This window comes from Dromaius novaehollandiae, chromosome 3 (assembly GCF_036370855.1).
Source record: "Dromaius novaehollandiae isolate bDroNov1 chromosome 3, bDroNov1.hap1, whole genome shotgun sequence".
Taxonomy (NCBI): domain Eukaryota; kingdom Metazoa; phylum Chordata; class Aves; order Casuariiformes; family Dromaiidae; genus Dromaius; species Dromaius novaehollandiae.
In genome coordinates, this window is record NC_088100.1 from 8,425,669 (window position 1) to 8,439,287 (window position 13,619).

The following is a 13,619-nucleotide window of genomic DNA, read 5'->3' on the forward strand; positions in this document are numbered from 1 at the left end:
GTTAATGAAGATACCGATTAAATTGTGAAAATAAAATGCTTTGCCAGGGTAGCTTGGTATAGTACGTTGCTAAAATATGGTATGCACCATTCCTGAGATTTTCTTTTCAATTAATCTACATCTGTGCTAATGTTTTTGGTAACACTGATATTTTTTCATGCTTCTGGCCACCATGGCTATGATGTCAAAACACCTGCATTTAGATCAAACTTAAAGTTCTTTAAATTTGGCATATCTACATCATTAAAATCCTTTGAAAGTTTTTGTTTGTTTGTTTGTTTAGATACAGAGAATCTCAATTTTGAAGAGCATATACTAAATCCAGCTAGGCTATGAAAGTAAGATTGTGACTGATTTTGGGTATTAAAACTCTAAATTTTCAAAAGCGATACAGATGTTAGCTTATCACCCCAGGTGTATTTCCATTTGGAGTTAGGCAGCTGAATGTGGTAAATGCGAGATGTTTACACATACCATTAACTTTCAACAAAAGCAATGCTAAGATCAAGTTGTAACTGGAAATATTTGATGTGATGGTTAAGTTTTTCTCATCATTTGTTGACGTGTCATTAGGCTGTCCTATTCTCAGATTTCCATGTTGCTGAGTAAAAATATGTCTTTTCCAGTCAAATTGTGGCTGTGTCAACAAAATTTTTTTCAAAGCGTATTCACAAGGTCAGCCAGCGGCAGTCAGCAAAGAGCAGATGTGCTTCATGTCATCTTTACGTGGTTGTTATACTTGTGTCTGTTTAAGAAGCTGTTTTCTACAAAGCAGATCTACTGTTGCTTCATTAGGAAAGTTTGCCTATTGGTGAATGAAGATGAGGTTGAAAAATTTTCCAATATCGTCCGAGTGTTTCAGAGGAGCTAACTTGTTTATCAGCTTTGTGCTAGGATTTGCCAGTCTCGTGTGACATTAAAACATTTGCATCTAGAAACTTCAGGAAAAAGCAGCAATATCCTGTCCAGAGCCAGCTCAAGGCCAGCATGGCTTATTAGCTCAAGTCCAGTGTGGTACAAGCACAGTTGCACTGATTTCTGTGACAGCTCAGATCAGCTGAGCTGCTTCCATATGGTGTGAAGTCTGAGCTAGTAAGTCTCGCTGGTATAGCACTAGCTTAATGCTATTCTTCCATAACTAAAGAGACATCTGAGTGTACGTTAATTGAACCTTCAGACTTCGATTTCTTTAGAATATTTTTGCACTTATTTAAACATAATGCAGAAACTATCACTCGTACTCGGGAGAAATCACTAAGGAATTGTCCCACAAGAATGTTGGTGCGGCCTTCTAGAGACCAGCTTTCGGATACGACAAAAATGAGTGTAATTTTAAAAATGTTGTATTTCAAAGAATTGTTAATCTGAGTATTACAATGTTTCTGCTGAAGAACACCAGTTTCTTTCACTGTCTATTCCAGCCAGTCAAATGTAATGGTATTTGAAAGGGAGAAGGCAGATTGGGTGTACTCAAACAGTTGCAGCTTGTGAAAATTCTGCTTTTCCCTTGAATTTAAACTCTGTTATATGGACTGCCTTTGTACCCAGAATCTTTACTGGGGCTTACTAGTTAGAGCTGTAATGGCAAACCTCCCTAGCAAAGAACTAATTTATGTCACCAAGATGATTCTCTTAAGTTGCTTAAGCAGCTCTCTGAACAAAATAGGCTGTGCTGACAAGAAAACTTTTTTTTGTTAGTATAGTTGCATCTTTTGGGATAGGGTCTCTGCAAGAAGAAAACAATGAGAGGTTTTACAGTTCTGTGAACAGCACTTTTAAATACAAACCAAATCTTAGTGACTTACAGATTGCAGAATACTTCAGTCATGCACTCAGTACTTGTAGTGGTGGGTAGAGTTACTCATGTTGTAATGATATTTTTAATAGCCCTCATTCTAATGTTTGCACAGAAATCATCCTGGCGTGCATAAAGAATGAATCAGATTTGCAAGAGGTTTTAATATATACATACATACATATATTTATAGTGTTATAGATTTAAATTAAAGGAATATGCAGTTTTCTGTTCTTTTTCTTGCTCGACCATTCAAGGTCAGATCTGCTGTGTATTAACAGTATCTGTCTGATACATGTCTACTAAGTTTTCTTCCAGTTCTTCACAAGGAGTGTGCATTGAGTAAGTGGGGTGCACTTACCACTTCAGAGCTCTTCCTGGTGGCCTAGTCTGGAGACAATTTTGTCATTTGAGCCAGTCTTCATCTGCCTTAAACACTTGCTCTTAGAACCCTCTCTCACCTTGTTTGTTGGCTTTTTGAGCAAGATACCTTCTTCTTTCAGTTTGTCGTCTTATTCATGGAACCAGCCTTTATCTTGTATTTTCTTTAGCTGAGGTTTCCCCACACACACATCTACCTATCTGTATACTTGGTTGCTTTTAGTGTCGGAGATCCGTTCATTCTCTGATGTCCTTCCAAGAGTTGGAAAACTCAGCCAGGTGGACTTACCTTTACTAGGTGTGCAAAGGCTTTGACTTCCTGTTATCTGAGATACCTCTCTTCCTTTCATGAGATTGCTCTTCCACACAGCTGAAATATTGTACCAGTTCTTTCTGCTCAGTAATGTATGCATAGTTACTGTTTCTGTTCAGTCTGTCTGCTTTTCGCAGCCAGGCACTGCTGAAGTTCATCAGCCATCTAAGTTATTCCTTCTGATGCCTCGATGCAATCTGCAGGTAGTCTCCATAACCTGATGAGCACTTCCTTCTCTCCCCTATGTAAGCCTGCCTGCTGTGCTGTCTGTCTGTCTGTGCAGATGGCCTTAGGCAAGCATGGTTGGTCAGACTGGAAGCACTGGGAACAGATCCCCTCTCCCTGGTCTATTCTGCATGTACATATGGCAAAGTCATGAACTTCCTTTAGGTACAAACTTGATGTTTATAGCAAAATCCACCTCAGTCACCAGATCTGCCTACACATTTTTTCTCTTCCAAAACCTAACTTGCAGGTGTGACATGCTACACAGACATGAGCCAAGTTCTGTCCTCATGCATGTAGCATGGAACTACCTTTCCAAAAGTTTCTTTGGCTCTTCATCTCCCTGCATGAAAGATCGTAAACATGGTAGTTCCTGTCTACCACTGACTAATCAGTGAAGTTGACCAATTTCCAAGTGAACCTCTTGCTGCTTTGGGAACACCTGAACTGAAAAGTGCACACAAACAAGCTCTGGAAGAAGAGAGCACCTACTGGAAACAGTGATCATATGCACATTTCACACACGTGCTTTCTCAGAGTCCTTGCTGCTATAGGAGGATTCTGCAGTCAAGAGGAACCAAGGAGCAGGAAGCATGCATCAGTGTTTATGTCCACTTCTGTGGAGCGTAAGGACAGATGAGGACGCATGCTTGCTGTACAGGTGTTCCTAGTGAAAAAACAACCTCCAAACTGATGTGCTTGTGGCACATGCATTTCCATATCTATATGGACAGTGAGTTATTGTTAAGTAACTGCTCTTTCATGATTATATAGTAAGAGTTTATGATACCGGTTACTTTGAAGCATTACATGTTGTAGGTCTACAGTCACTCTTTAACATGTGAAGATTAATAATTTATTCTCCTTATAAGATTTTGGTTTAAAAGTTGCAGAATTTTATTCCTTTTACCGGGAAGCAAATATGAAATCAGTACTTCACTTCATAGTCATAGTGTCATTTCACTTCCTAGTGTCATTTTAAATTTCTAAAAAGAATTATTTGGCAAATGTCAAGCTTGTTAAAGTTTCCAGGTTGAAAGTCTAGGGTCTGCAATCCTCTCTTCTGAGAACAGTCCAGAGCATGTGCAACTGCAGCCTAAGTTGTACATCTTCCTAAACCCTGATTTAGCAGTGCCCCTTCTAGACTGCGTAGACCTTCATTTCTGATGAGAAAGCTAAGTGGCGTGGTACTTACTCTCTGCTTTTCATGGACACACATTTAGCAGAGACAAGGTTTTGTTTCATTTCAGGCTTTGAATAGAATTGAGCAGGTTAATCTTATGTGCTGATACAAATAAATTCTGATGAGGCTTTTCTTTATAACTTCGCTTTCTATCTCCTCCTCTAAATTTTCCAGGAAGATGAAAACTTGTTGAAATCTCAGGGAATTTTGCCATTGCCTTTAACAAAACTAGAGTTTGACTGTGTGTGTCGAGTCTACATAACAGAAGTCTTCCTTTTTTATTTCCTTTTAAAGTGAATGAGCTACAGTGTTTTGCTGAGAGTCAGTGGTGGCTGGTCCTGAGTAATTAGTACCAATTATGTTTCTAAATAAGGAATTGCAAGAGTAGAAGTGCATGATGTCTGTTTTCAGAAAGTTGAATGTTAGTCATTCCTTTCTGACCTTTTTGATGTTGTTCTGTCTTTGTCCGTAGAACTCATATGTTTCACTCTTCAAATTTATGTTCATTTTATCCTTCATTTTTTGTTTTTTTTTTAGGACCCAATGTTGTCTTCCAGTGTGAAAGCACCTCAGAGACCCACTATCCAAGTTTGACTGTAGCGTGGAGGTGGCAGGGTGGCCAGCTCTGCTCAGATATCTCTGACACAATCCTTTTTCTTCGTTTGAATGTTAGAACCAGTCAAGAAATTAGGGTTTTGGGGGCTTTTCTTATAATCTACAGTTACAATTAATTTGTAAAAGCAGAAAGGATAGTGGGTCTTTGTGTGGCTTTCACTGCTGTCCATTCTTGTTTCCTCTAGTATTTTTCTTTCATATTGATAAGCCTAGATCATTAGCATGCATATCAAGTTATTGTTTGCATGGTGGGATTGCAGACACACAAAGACCCACTATTTGCACAGTTTATCTGAACTGCTTTGAATGGGTAGTTGTGTTCTTTTAATGTTGTAATGTTCATACTTTGCAAATTAAAATGTTCACTAATTATTGCTCTGTTGGACTTGATTTAATCTTCTACATGTTGAGCTTTTAAAATTGGCAGCCTGTGAGGATCATCCAGAAAATAAACCCTACCTTGTCTACGCTGCTGATAGTCACTGTGATCACAAATATGCCACAAGATCTAAGATTTAGATCTGATGCAGTCCAGCCTTTAAATACCCTTTTTAGTGGGGAAAGAAATACTCAGAGTAGAATAGAGGATGTTCTAATTTCTTTCTTCCTTTACAGTAGTACTATAGAAGGATTTCAGGCTGTTTCGGATCAATATATCCTATTCCTAAACAACCTTCCTTTAAATTATTCTTTTATTCGAATAATTCATATTTTGCTTTCAATTTTGGCATACAGCAAACATACTAGTTACTGTACAGTCTCTGTGCTACTAGACCCTCACCCTGCCCCTTTCTTTGTTGCTGTTACAGTACTAAATAGTGCTTTTATCTGGCTACGGTCTGCAGTTACTCAGAACAACCAGTATCTGAAAGCTGCTGCTGCTCTTTCTGTTAAACAAATTAGCAGCCTAATATACAGGTAACCTTCATAAAGGGAAATTATCAGGAGAAAAACAAAAACAAAAACAAAAAAATGCTAACAGACACCTGGAGCTAAATGCAAAGAATTTGGGTTGAGCAATGGACCCATACTCTCATCTTAAAAGTGCTCCTTTGAGGTACAGTTACGGCACGCTAGCAATATGGTACAATTAAAGGTGCCCAAATTTTAATAGTACTTGGAGGGGGGAGCAGGGCTTCAGGACTGTGTCCTGATACCCCTTTAAATGAAAGGATTAATGGATTAATTTAACAGCAGACTGTTTGTCTGGTAAAACAGTTCCTTGATCCCATAACAGAAGGAGAGATCTAGTAGACAAAGTATTTAATTTAGTTGGCTTCCTGAGTTTGGTAATGAAACAACAAAGGTGGCTTATGCAATCAGAAATGTTTACAAACTACTGTACGTTTACTATATATATATTTATATATAAATATTGTGACGGTACTGTCAGGAAAATGTTAATCCAATTGCAGAGATTTAAAAGCCTTTCTCCAAAAGTTCTATAGAAAGAGTGGAATGTTACGTATTTAATATACTTTATCAAATAATGTATATGTGCCCTTTAGTTCAGAGATATATCTTTTGTGCAATACAGACTACAGCAATGTGCCTACATAAAACTACAAATGGATTTTTATTCTGGATGTATTTTGTCTAAATCAATATTTTGTTATAGAATGAAACAATATTATTGTAGGCAAATAATGTGCTAGATAATTTCTGAAGTAGCAGTGGTCCCGCTGACTTAATTTTTTTTTTTCTTCTGAAACTACATTTTTAAGTATTTCTACTAAAATATGCTAATCACCCTGAATTGCCTTCTCTGAAGCACTTTGAAAGCCTATATAATACAGGCTAAAGTGTGTTGTACTACACAAGTGGCACCAAGCAGTCACTCCCTGTAATCTTATAATTAGATGATCTTACGATGAATTTTTCCCATTTCTGAAAGACACTGTTAACCTATGGGATTTGAGCCAAACTGACTTCCTAAGGTTCAGTGACAGTTTTCCTTCAATGCCAAATTGCTACAAATTGTCTTTGAAAAATAAAAAACAACTTCACGTCCCATCTGGGATGTTCTAGGAAATAGTTTTATGGCATTTTACTAAAGGAACTGGCATTTTACCCATTTCTTTAACGTTACAATTGAAAATTAGGGATAATATCCTGTACAGTTTCACACAAGTACCCCCATAATTGAGTATGTGGATATGAACAATAATAAATATTAAAACAGCTACCTTCAATTTGAACTGATGAGTATTGGAACTAAGCATTCGGGGCTTTCACAGTTATTTTTTAGTGTTTCAGTATTACCTGAGTACCCTCTAAATTCTCTAACTGTAATAACAATGATGATGATAATATATTTTAATAACACTGATAGAAAAAGACAGTCTCTGCCTCCAGTATTTATCTCTGCTGCAGAGTCTGCCTAATACAGGTTGAGAACAGTCACCAGGGAGCTCTGTGCTTCTGTCACACGTTGGTACAGAACAAATTGTATACATATATAAGATTATCAATAGGAAAGGCTATGCTGAGGATGTATTTAAGACAAGATTTAAAGTAATATTCCATATCAATGAAGAGGTGTAGCTAGTAGAAGCTGAGTTTAAATCAGATTTTTTGTTTTAAAAATGTTAATTTGTCTCTGGTTGCGTGTCATCCCCTCTCACATTGATACAAGTCCGCAGAGTGAAGTTCGGCTGTCATCGCAGCCACTTAAGTAAAACTGGTGTGAAAATGTTCATCCCTTGCTGGGGTGAAGACAGCTGGCTTTGGAACTGCTTTAAGGACAAAGTGAAAACTAGGGAGATTAATTAAACCAATGGTCCCTAGTCAAAAGCTGAGAGTGTAAATATTGCTCAGAGCCACAAGGAGTTAGCAGTTAAAACTGAAGCCAGCCAGGCAAGCAAAGTATGACGTTGCCTGCAGCATGTTACTTGCTTAATATTGTTTCCTATGGGCCAGCAGAGAATGGGGGCCATTGTGTATTTGGGGGTGAAAACATAAACGATGCTGTAAATGCACAAGAATGGGTACTGGGATGTTTCCTAATTTTTGCAATTGTCTAGTGTGCTTAATGGACTAACAACCTGCAAAAGTTTAGCTTTCAAAGCCGAGTTCCTGATCCAGCAGTTGGATCTGTGCAGGAAAGTCCTGTGCAACCGCCCAGACCCAGTCACAGGACTGGGGTATGTGAATAGTTACGAAGAGCCGTGCAGGCTACCAGGCGCTGTCTTCATGTCAAGTATTAATTCAATGGCTAGGAGCACAAGAGGCATAAAACTCCGTTAAAGTTATGTGCTAATAATTGGAACGGCTCCTACCAGTGAATGAGTATTTATTCCATCCCAGAGCTTTGTCAGATCATATCCCTGTGTGATGTTTTTGAGCTGGGTTGAAAACACCTGTAAATAAGTCTGAGCATAGGAATGCTGGCAAACCTTGGCCTGTAGTGGTGGCGAGAGCTGCTACAGGATAATGCAACTTTAATGTAATGAACTAATAAACTGCTGCATAATGGTGTGTGCTGCCTTAAAATATCTTTTGTTGTTCTTTTCAAGCTAGAGTATGAATGTTTGGGGAAAATTGTTACGACATGCAAATGCAGGCTATGCTTAGCATGAGGCAACTGTTCATCTTTGTTTTAAATGAAGTTGTAAGATAACTATGCAAATGTATTTTATTAAAGGGACACATAAAAGGATCTAGCTTGTCTGTTGTGGTTTTTTGTTCATCCAGGGAGCTTTCTTCCCCATCTGAATAGCTTGGTACAAGCGTTGTTAACTGTCTCTGTGACAGGGCACTTTTGTTTTTCACCTCATGAAAATTGAATCATAAATTTCTTCTGTTGTCGTAGAGAGCATATACTGCATATAGTGATATGGGGAGGCTGGAATAAAGTTTTCTGCAAATTGTTTCCCAGGGCGTGATGGAAACCAGCCTTTTTGTGGGAGTAAATTTGCTGAATTAGTTCCTTTCACCGGTTTCAAAAAAAGCTGTGGGCACAGCGGCATCCTGGCACAGCTATAGGTAGCGACAGGAGTATCTCAAGTTAACTTGCCTTGTGTGGCCCGCGGAGATTGTAAAATGGCCACGGGACTAATGTAACGCCAAGCTGCAGCACTTACGATGAGGGAAATGTTCATTTTATTCTGTACTCTTTTTTCTAGGATACCTGGAAAAATAGAGGCAGGGTTAATAGAGTCATGAGTTCAAAACCTTATCTGCCTTTTCCAGCCATATCAACTAGTTTGAGCTTAAAAAATAAACAAACAAAAAAACCCTTCTTCTTACAAATGCAGTTTCCATAGGCCACTTCTGCCCCTAAATAGCCTTCGTTAGGCACCCAAAGCAGTGATGCCTCTGGGCTTGCTTAGATACAGACAGATCCTTCAGGGAAAGTGCTGGAGCTCATGCTTGAGGCTCAAAACCTCTTTCCAGATTAACAATTGTTATTTTTTTTTAATGTGTTTTTCTTTGTTCATTGAGTTTGGGGAGATGGACAAATCACTAAGTGCCCAAGCAGATCTCAGGAGTCTTTGAAAGTCCTTTAACTACATGTTTTTAACTCAGTTCTCTTGAAAGGCCTTTAAGTGAAGAATTTTAATTCACCCTCTTGCTTTTTTTAAACAAAGGGAAAAAAGGGAAATGTTTGGAAATGCTGGTAGGTTTTGTTCATCTCTCTTTCAGAGAAAGCTTTTTTTGTTTTGTTTTTTCTATTTGCTTCATGGGAAAGTGTCATTCTTCACCTAGAACTTGCTGATGTCAAATCGAAAACATGTCGGTAATTGAAAAGGTTTTCTTTTCTTCCCTGTTTTTCAAGCATTTGAATCTCCTGCAAAGCAGAACATCTTTGGGCTATGAAACTTTCCCTGTAGTTTTTCATGCAGGGTTAGTTACGTCAGTAGGAAGAAGGTATTTCTTTTTTGGGTATATTTGGAAAGGGAAGGATAATTGTAAACAGTTTAGAGACTGGGATTTCCTGTTTATAAATTCCCCAGCGTGTTTTACCCTGCCGCTGCAAGGTAGCTGCTTCCTCACCTGGGCGAGCAGGCTTTATCGTGAACGTACTCGGGTATTGGAGGCATTGCTGGGGTGGTTGCCCAGAGTTTCAAGGGTACCAGATTTCCCCTGCTCGCTTCTTCAGAGGCTGCTCTCGGAAGGGAGCTGGGCACAGCCTGGCGCGTCTCTCTCGGCGGGAGAGGCGGGCTGGATTGCCCTCCGGAGGTAACGTCAATTTGTTACGCAGTCGACAGAGGGAGGTCGACCCCAGCTTAGGCAGGTGAGATTCCCCTCCGCAGGTCCCGGGAAATACTTCTTTTCATTAGCTGCATGGGGAGCTTGGGATGAGGTTTGCAAGACTGAAGCCAAACTGATGACTTTTCTGCTGCCAAAAAAGGCAATTCTACTTCTTCCACACATTCCTGGCTGCTATACTGGCAGAAAACTGCTGTTTGTTTATTTATTTATTTTTCTCCCCTGGGAGTCAGATGAGTGTCAGAACTGATGCAAGGAAAGGGGTGGACAGGAAGATAGGAGGAGAAAGGGTAGAGATGCAGGTCCACCCCTTCTGTAGCAGTGAGACAGTGGATTGCTATAGCCACACTGGGAATTGTTATCCATTTGCAAATCTATTAGGTAGGTTGTTTTATTCTCTCTGTCATGCTCCTTTTAGATCCAAGTGCCTAAATTCATTCCCTAAAATCAGTTGTGTGGATTCTACCCTAAGTATGTTATGCTGGTACTATCAAACCCATCAACATTCAGGGCTTTTTTTTCTAGTGCTTTTTTAAGCACAGAATAGCATACATCCATTGATCCCAAAACCTTACAGTCCAAATACAAGGTTTGTGGAGGAGCTGATTAAATTAAATGCGGTCTTTGCATTTACATTGCTCTACAGTTGTGTTATAAGCAAACAGCAACAGGAGCTGGATTATTCAGTCCTTCGCTGTTCTTGTTGTAGGACTTGCAGCATCTTGCAGTAGAAAAGAGAATCATAGGGTCAAAGCTAAGGTTTCTAAATCTGGACAAATAGAATATTGCTACTGTGGAAGCCCTAGATAGTCCTAAAACTTCATGTGTTAGGAACCAGATGGGCTCAAAATCAATCCTGTACACAATAAAGAATGAAGCTAGAATCAGGAGTAGCACGCATTGGCCACAGTTGATCTTGATGGATTAAGAGACACCAAACTGCATAGATATCACTTTCATCTGTAACTTTACTCCTTTTTTCTCCTCTAATTTTGGCATGATTGTAACTTTGGGAATAACTAAAGCCAGCAGGAGCATCCTCCACCATCAGAAGAGCTGCAGTCCCAGATACCTTCATAAAAAGTAGTATTTTTTTCAGTTCTTAGAAAGTTTACGATTGTGATCATTCTGAGGGGTACAGAATAGGAGTGAAAAGTCCTGCTTTTAAATATATCTTTATTGTTATTAAATATATCTTTACTGTTGTACTTTTTTACTGTTCCTATTCAAATATTCTGGATGGTATCACAAAACTTCATTTGACAAGTATCCCTCCAATGTGGCTTTCTCTTCTGCTGAAGGATTCTGCTCCTTCAAAGCAGCCTGGTGCCTGTCCAATGGGAAGTACGCAAGCCTGTGAGGTTCAAATGAAGGCACTGTCAAATCAAGTTTAGCCAAACATTCAGTATTGCTTAGCTTTGTTTTTTGGTGTTTTTTGTTTTGTTTCATTGTTTTCTTTCTCTTATAAATTTATTACTCATTTTCATTTCACTGTTTAGAGCAGTCTTCCCACAAACAAACCTAAAAATTGGCAGCCAGTAGAAGAAAATCACATTCTGATATCCTAGATGTGTTAGGGTGACAAGGGAGATCTGTATTGTAGGTCATACTGCCTTTCGAAATACTTGCAAACTTTCAAAAAGTATCTTTGTAGTTCCTCTAGAAATGACTGACCTAAACGAGTGCCTGCTGTTTTTTCTGCTCTTGCAAAAAAATCCATAGTTCAGATTTTATTAAAAGCTAGTGCTGTCATATCAAATGATACATGTATGATGTTCTAAAATACTCTTTAATTATGGATTTTTCTGCTACTCTACAGTAGTCGGCTAGCTTGTGATGTCTAGCAGATGAATGAGGGTTTGACTTTCCATCCTCTTTTGCCCATCTAAAGAGACTCATTCACCACTTTCTTGCTTTGTTTTTTATCAGTTTTTGATTCAGTTACTATATTTCAAACGCTGTTGTCATGTTTACTAATGCACAAAGAAGAGAAAAAGGGCGTAAGTAGTATGAAACTGCAGGGACTGCATGTTATCATAGAAAACAGTTTTTGTGTCGTTAGATGTCTGTGTGTTCCTGTGCATGCTTTTGATATTATCCGCACTTAATGCATAAAAATAATTCAGTGCATCTCTCTGATGTTGTTTCTAAACTAGAAAAAAGGTTATGCAGCTATGAAGTTAGGCAACTAAAAATTATGCAGCATAACTTTACACATTTGCATTGGTGGTTTGTACCATAAATTAATAATCAAATCAGAATACTTTAGAAATAGAGTGGAGATTAAAGATGCAATGTCACGAATCAATACCAGCCACATTCTAGATTACTTCATCTCACGAAAGACATTGCACAAGGTAAGAGAATGTCACGATTTTGAAAACAGTATTGCAGAAAAAGAGAAAAGAGAAATCATGAGAGAGGTGGAGTGACAGGAAGTCAGGAATTTTTACTCTGTGTCACAGGACAAGAACAAGGCATGTTTGAAGAAATTGAAAGGTTTAGATTCAAAACTGGCATAAAGGGGGAGGGAGTTGATCGCTACATCACTAGATTTTGAAACCCAGAGCTGGGCCAGAGTTTTAAGAAAGAACCACTGCGCATATAGTCTGATCCTCGCGCTGGCGTATGCTGACGCAATTTTGTTTAATTCATCAGATCTGAAAGTTTCAGTTGGGACCTAAACTACTGGCTTACTTCTTGTAGGGTGTGCTGATCTCCAAAGCCTTGATACTATGCAACCGATGGAAAGAAAAAGACAGGGCTACATTCATGAACTCATTCAGACCGAAGAAAGGTATATGGATGATCTTCAGCTTGTCTTAGAGGTGAGATGTCTTTGACGTGAGGACACATTTGGAAAAACAGCACCTCTGTCCTACTGAATAATAGCCATAAAGTGATTCTTAAGAAATGTGAAAAGCTAGAGGAAGAAAGCGGTATGGCATGAGCACATACATGCCTTTCTTCTGAATGTTACACGGTTGTCCACCAGGCAAATCATCACGTTGCAGCAGCCATCTTAAAAGGCCCTTCCTACTTTCCACATCGTTTTCTTAGAACTTGGGTCAATATTCAGTTTTAAGATGATGGGCTGTGCTTGGTTGCTCTGGCAAAGCTGCAGAGGTTCATGAAACAAGTTATGAAAGTACCATGAAAGTTTATTGACTGCCTTCACCTCTGATTTGATTGCTGGAAGCAAGACTGCCTCACTAGGTGGGGCAATAACTGGCCAGCATTAGAAAGGTCTTTGGAATTGAGCTTGACCTCTCTATATAAAACAACTGTGTTTGAAGTGTTAAACATATTAGATAGATTGAATATAGTAGTATACTAGTATCCATAGGTATTGTGCTGAGGGCCCTGAAGGAAGGTGTAGTTTTGCATGCTGGTTGACTGTGTCTGTTGTAGAGATGGAGATGCATGTGACGTGCAAGTGTAAGTTGAGTAGCATTTGACTCTCAAATCATGGCGTGCTCTTCCACTGTAAAGTCAGCCTGCAAGACCCACTGCTCGTTACTGCTTCGTGGACATGATGCCAGTGTCAGACTGAGGTCACCCTCTTAGGAGAAACAGTGACAGCTCTCCTAGGTGCTAGTAAGGAATTGATTTGACTTCTTATGAGAAATTGGACACTCAGCATTTGAAAGAGCCAAACCATTGCTAACCCAAACAAGAAGAGACAGTGAGCTGCCTTTATCTGTGAAGAGCTGCTCACCTTTCTGATTTTTTGACTGCAGGTTTTCCAGAAACCAGTGGCTGATTCGGGCTGTCTCACAGAAGGAGAGATGGGGCTGATCTTTGTTAACTGGAAGGAACTTATCATGTCAAATACAAAGTTACTGAAGTGAGTACTTATATTTGTGTGTCCTAAATAAGAGTTCACTTAACCTTTT

At 39.1% G+C, this 13,619-nt stretch overlaps 1 protein-coding gene across 2 annotated transcripts in view; it reads left to right on the forward strand.

The window, feature by feature from the left end:
- Positions 1–13,619, forward strand: part of ITSN2 (intersectin 2) — a 92,575-nt gene that overhangs the window by 71,513 nt on the left and 7,443 nt on the right. For both annotated transcript variants that reach the window (XM_026123604.2, XM_026123603.2), the window contains 2 exons: positions 12,430–12,551; positions 13,464–13,570. In XM_026123604.2, coding sequence (XP_025979389.1) covers positions 12,430–12,551; positions 13,464–13,570 — 229 coding nt within the window. The remainder of the gene's footprint in view (positions 1–12,429; positions 12,552–13,463; positions 13,571–13,619) is intronic.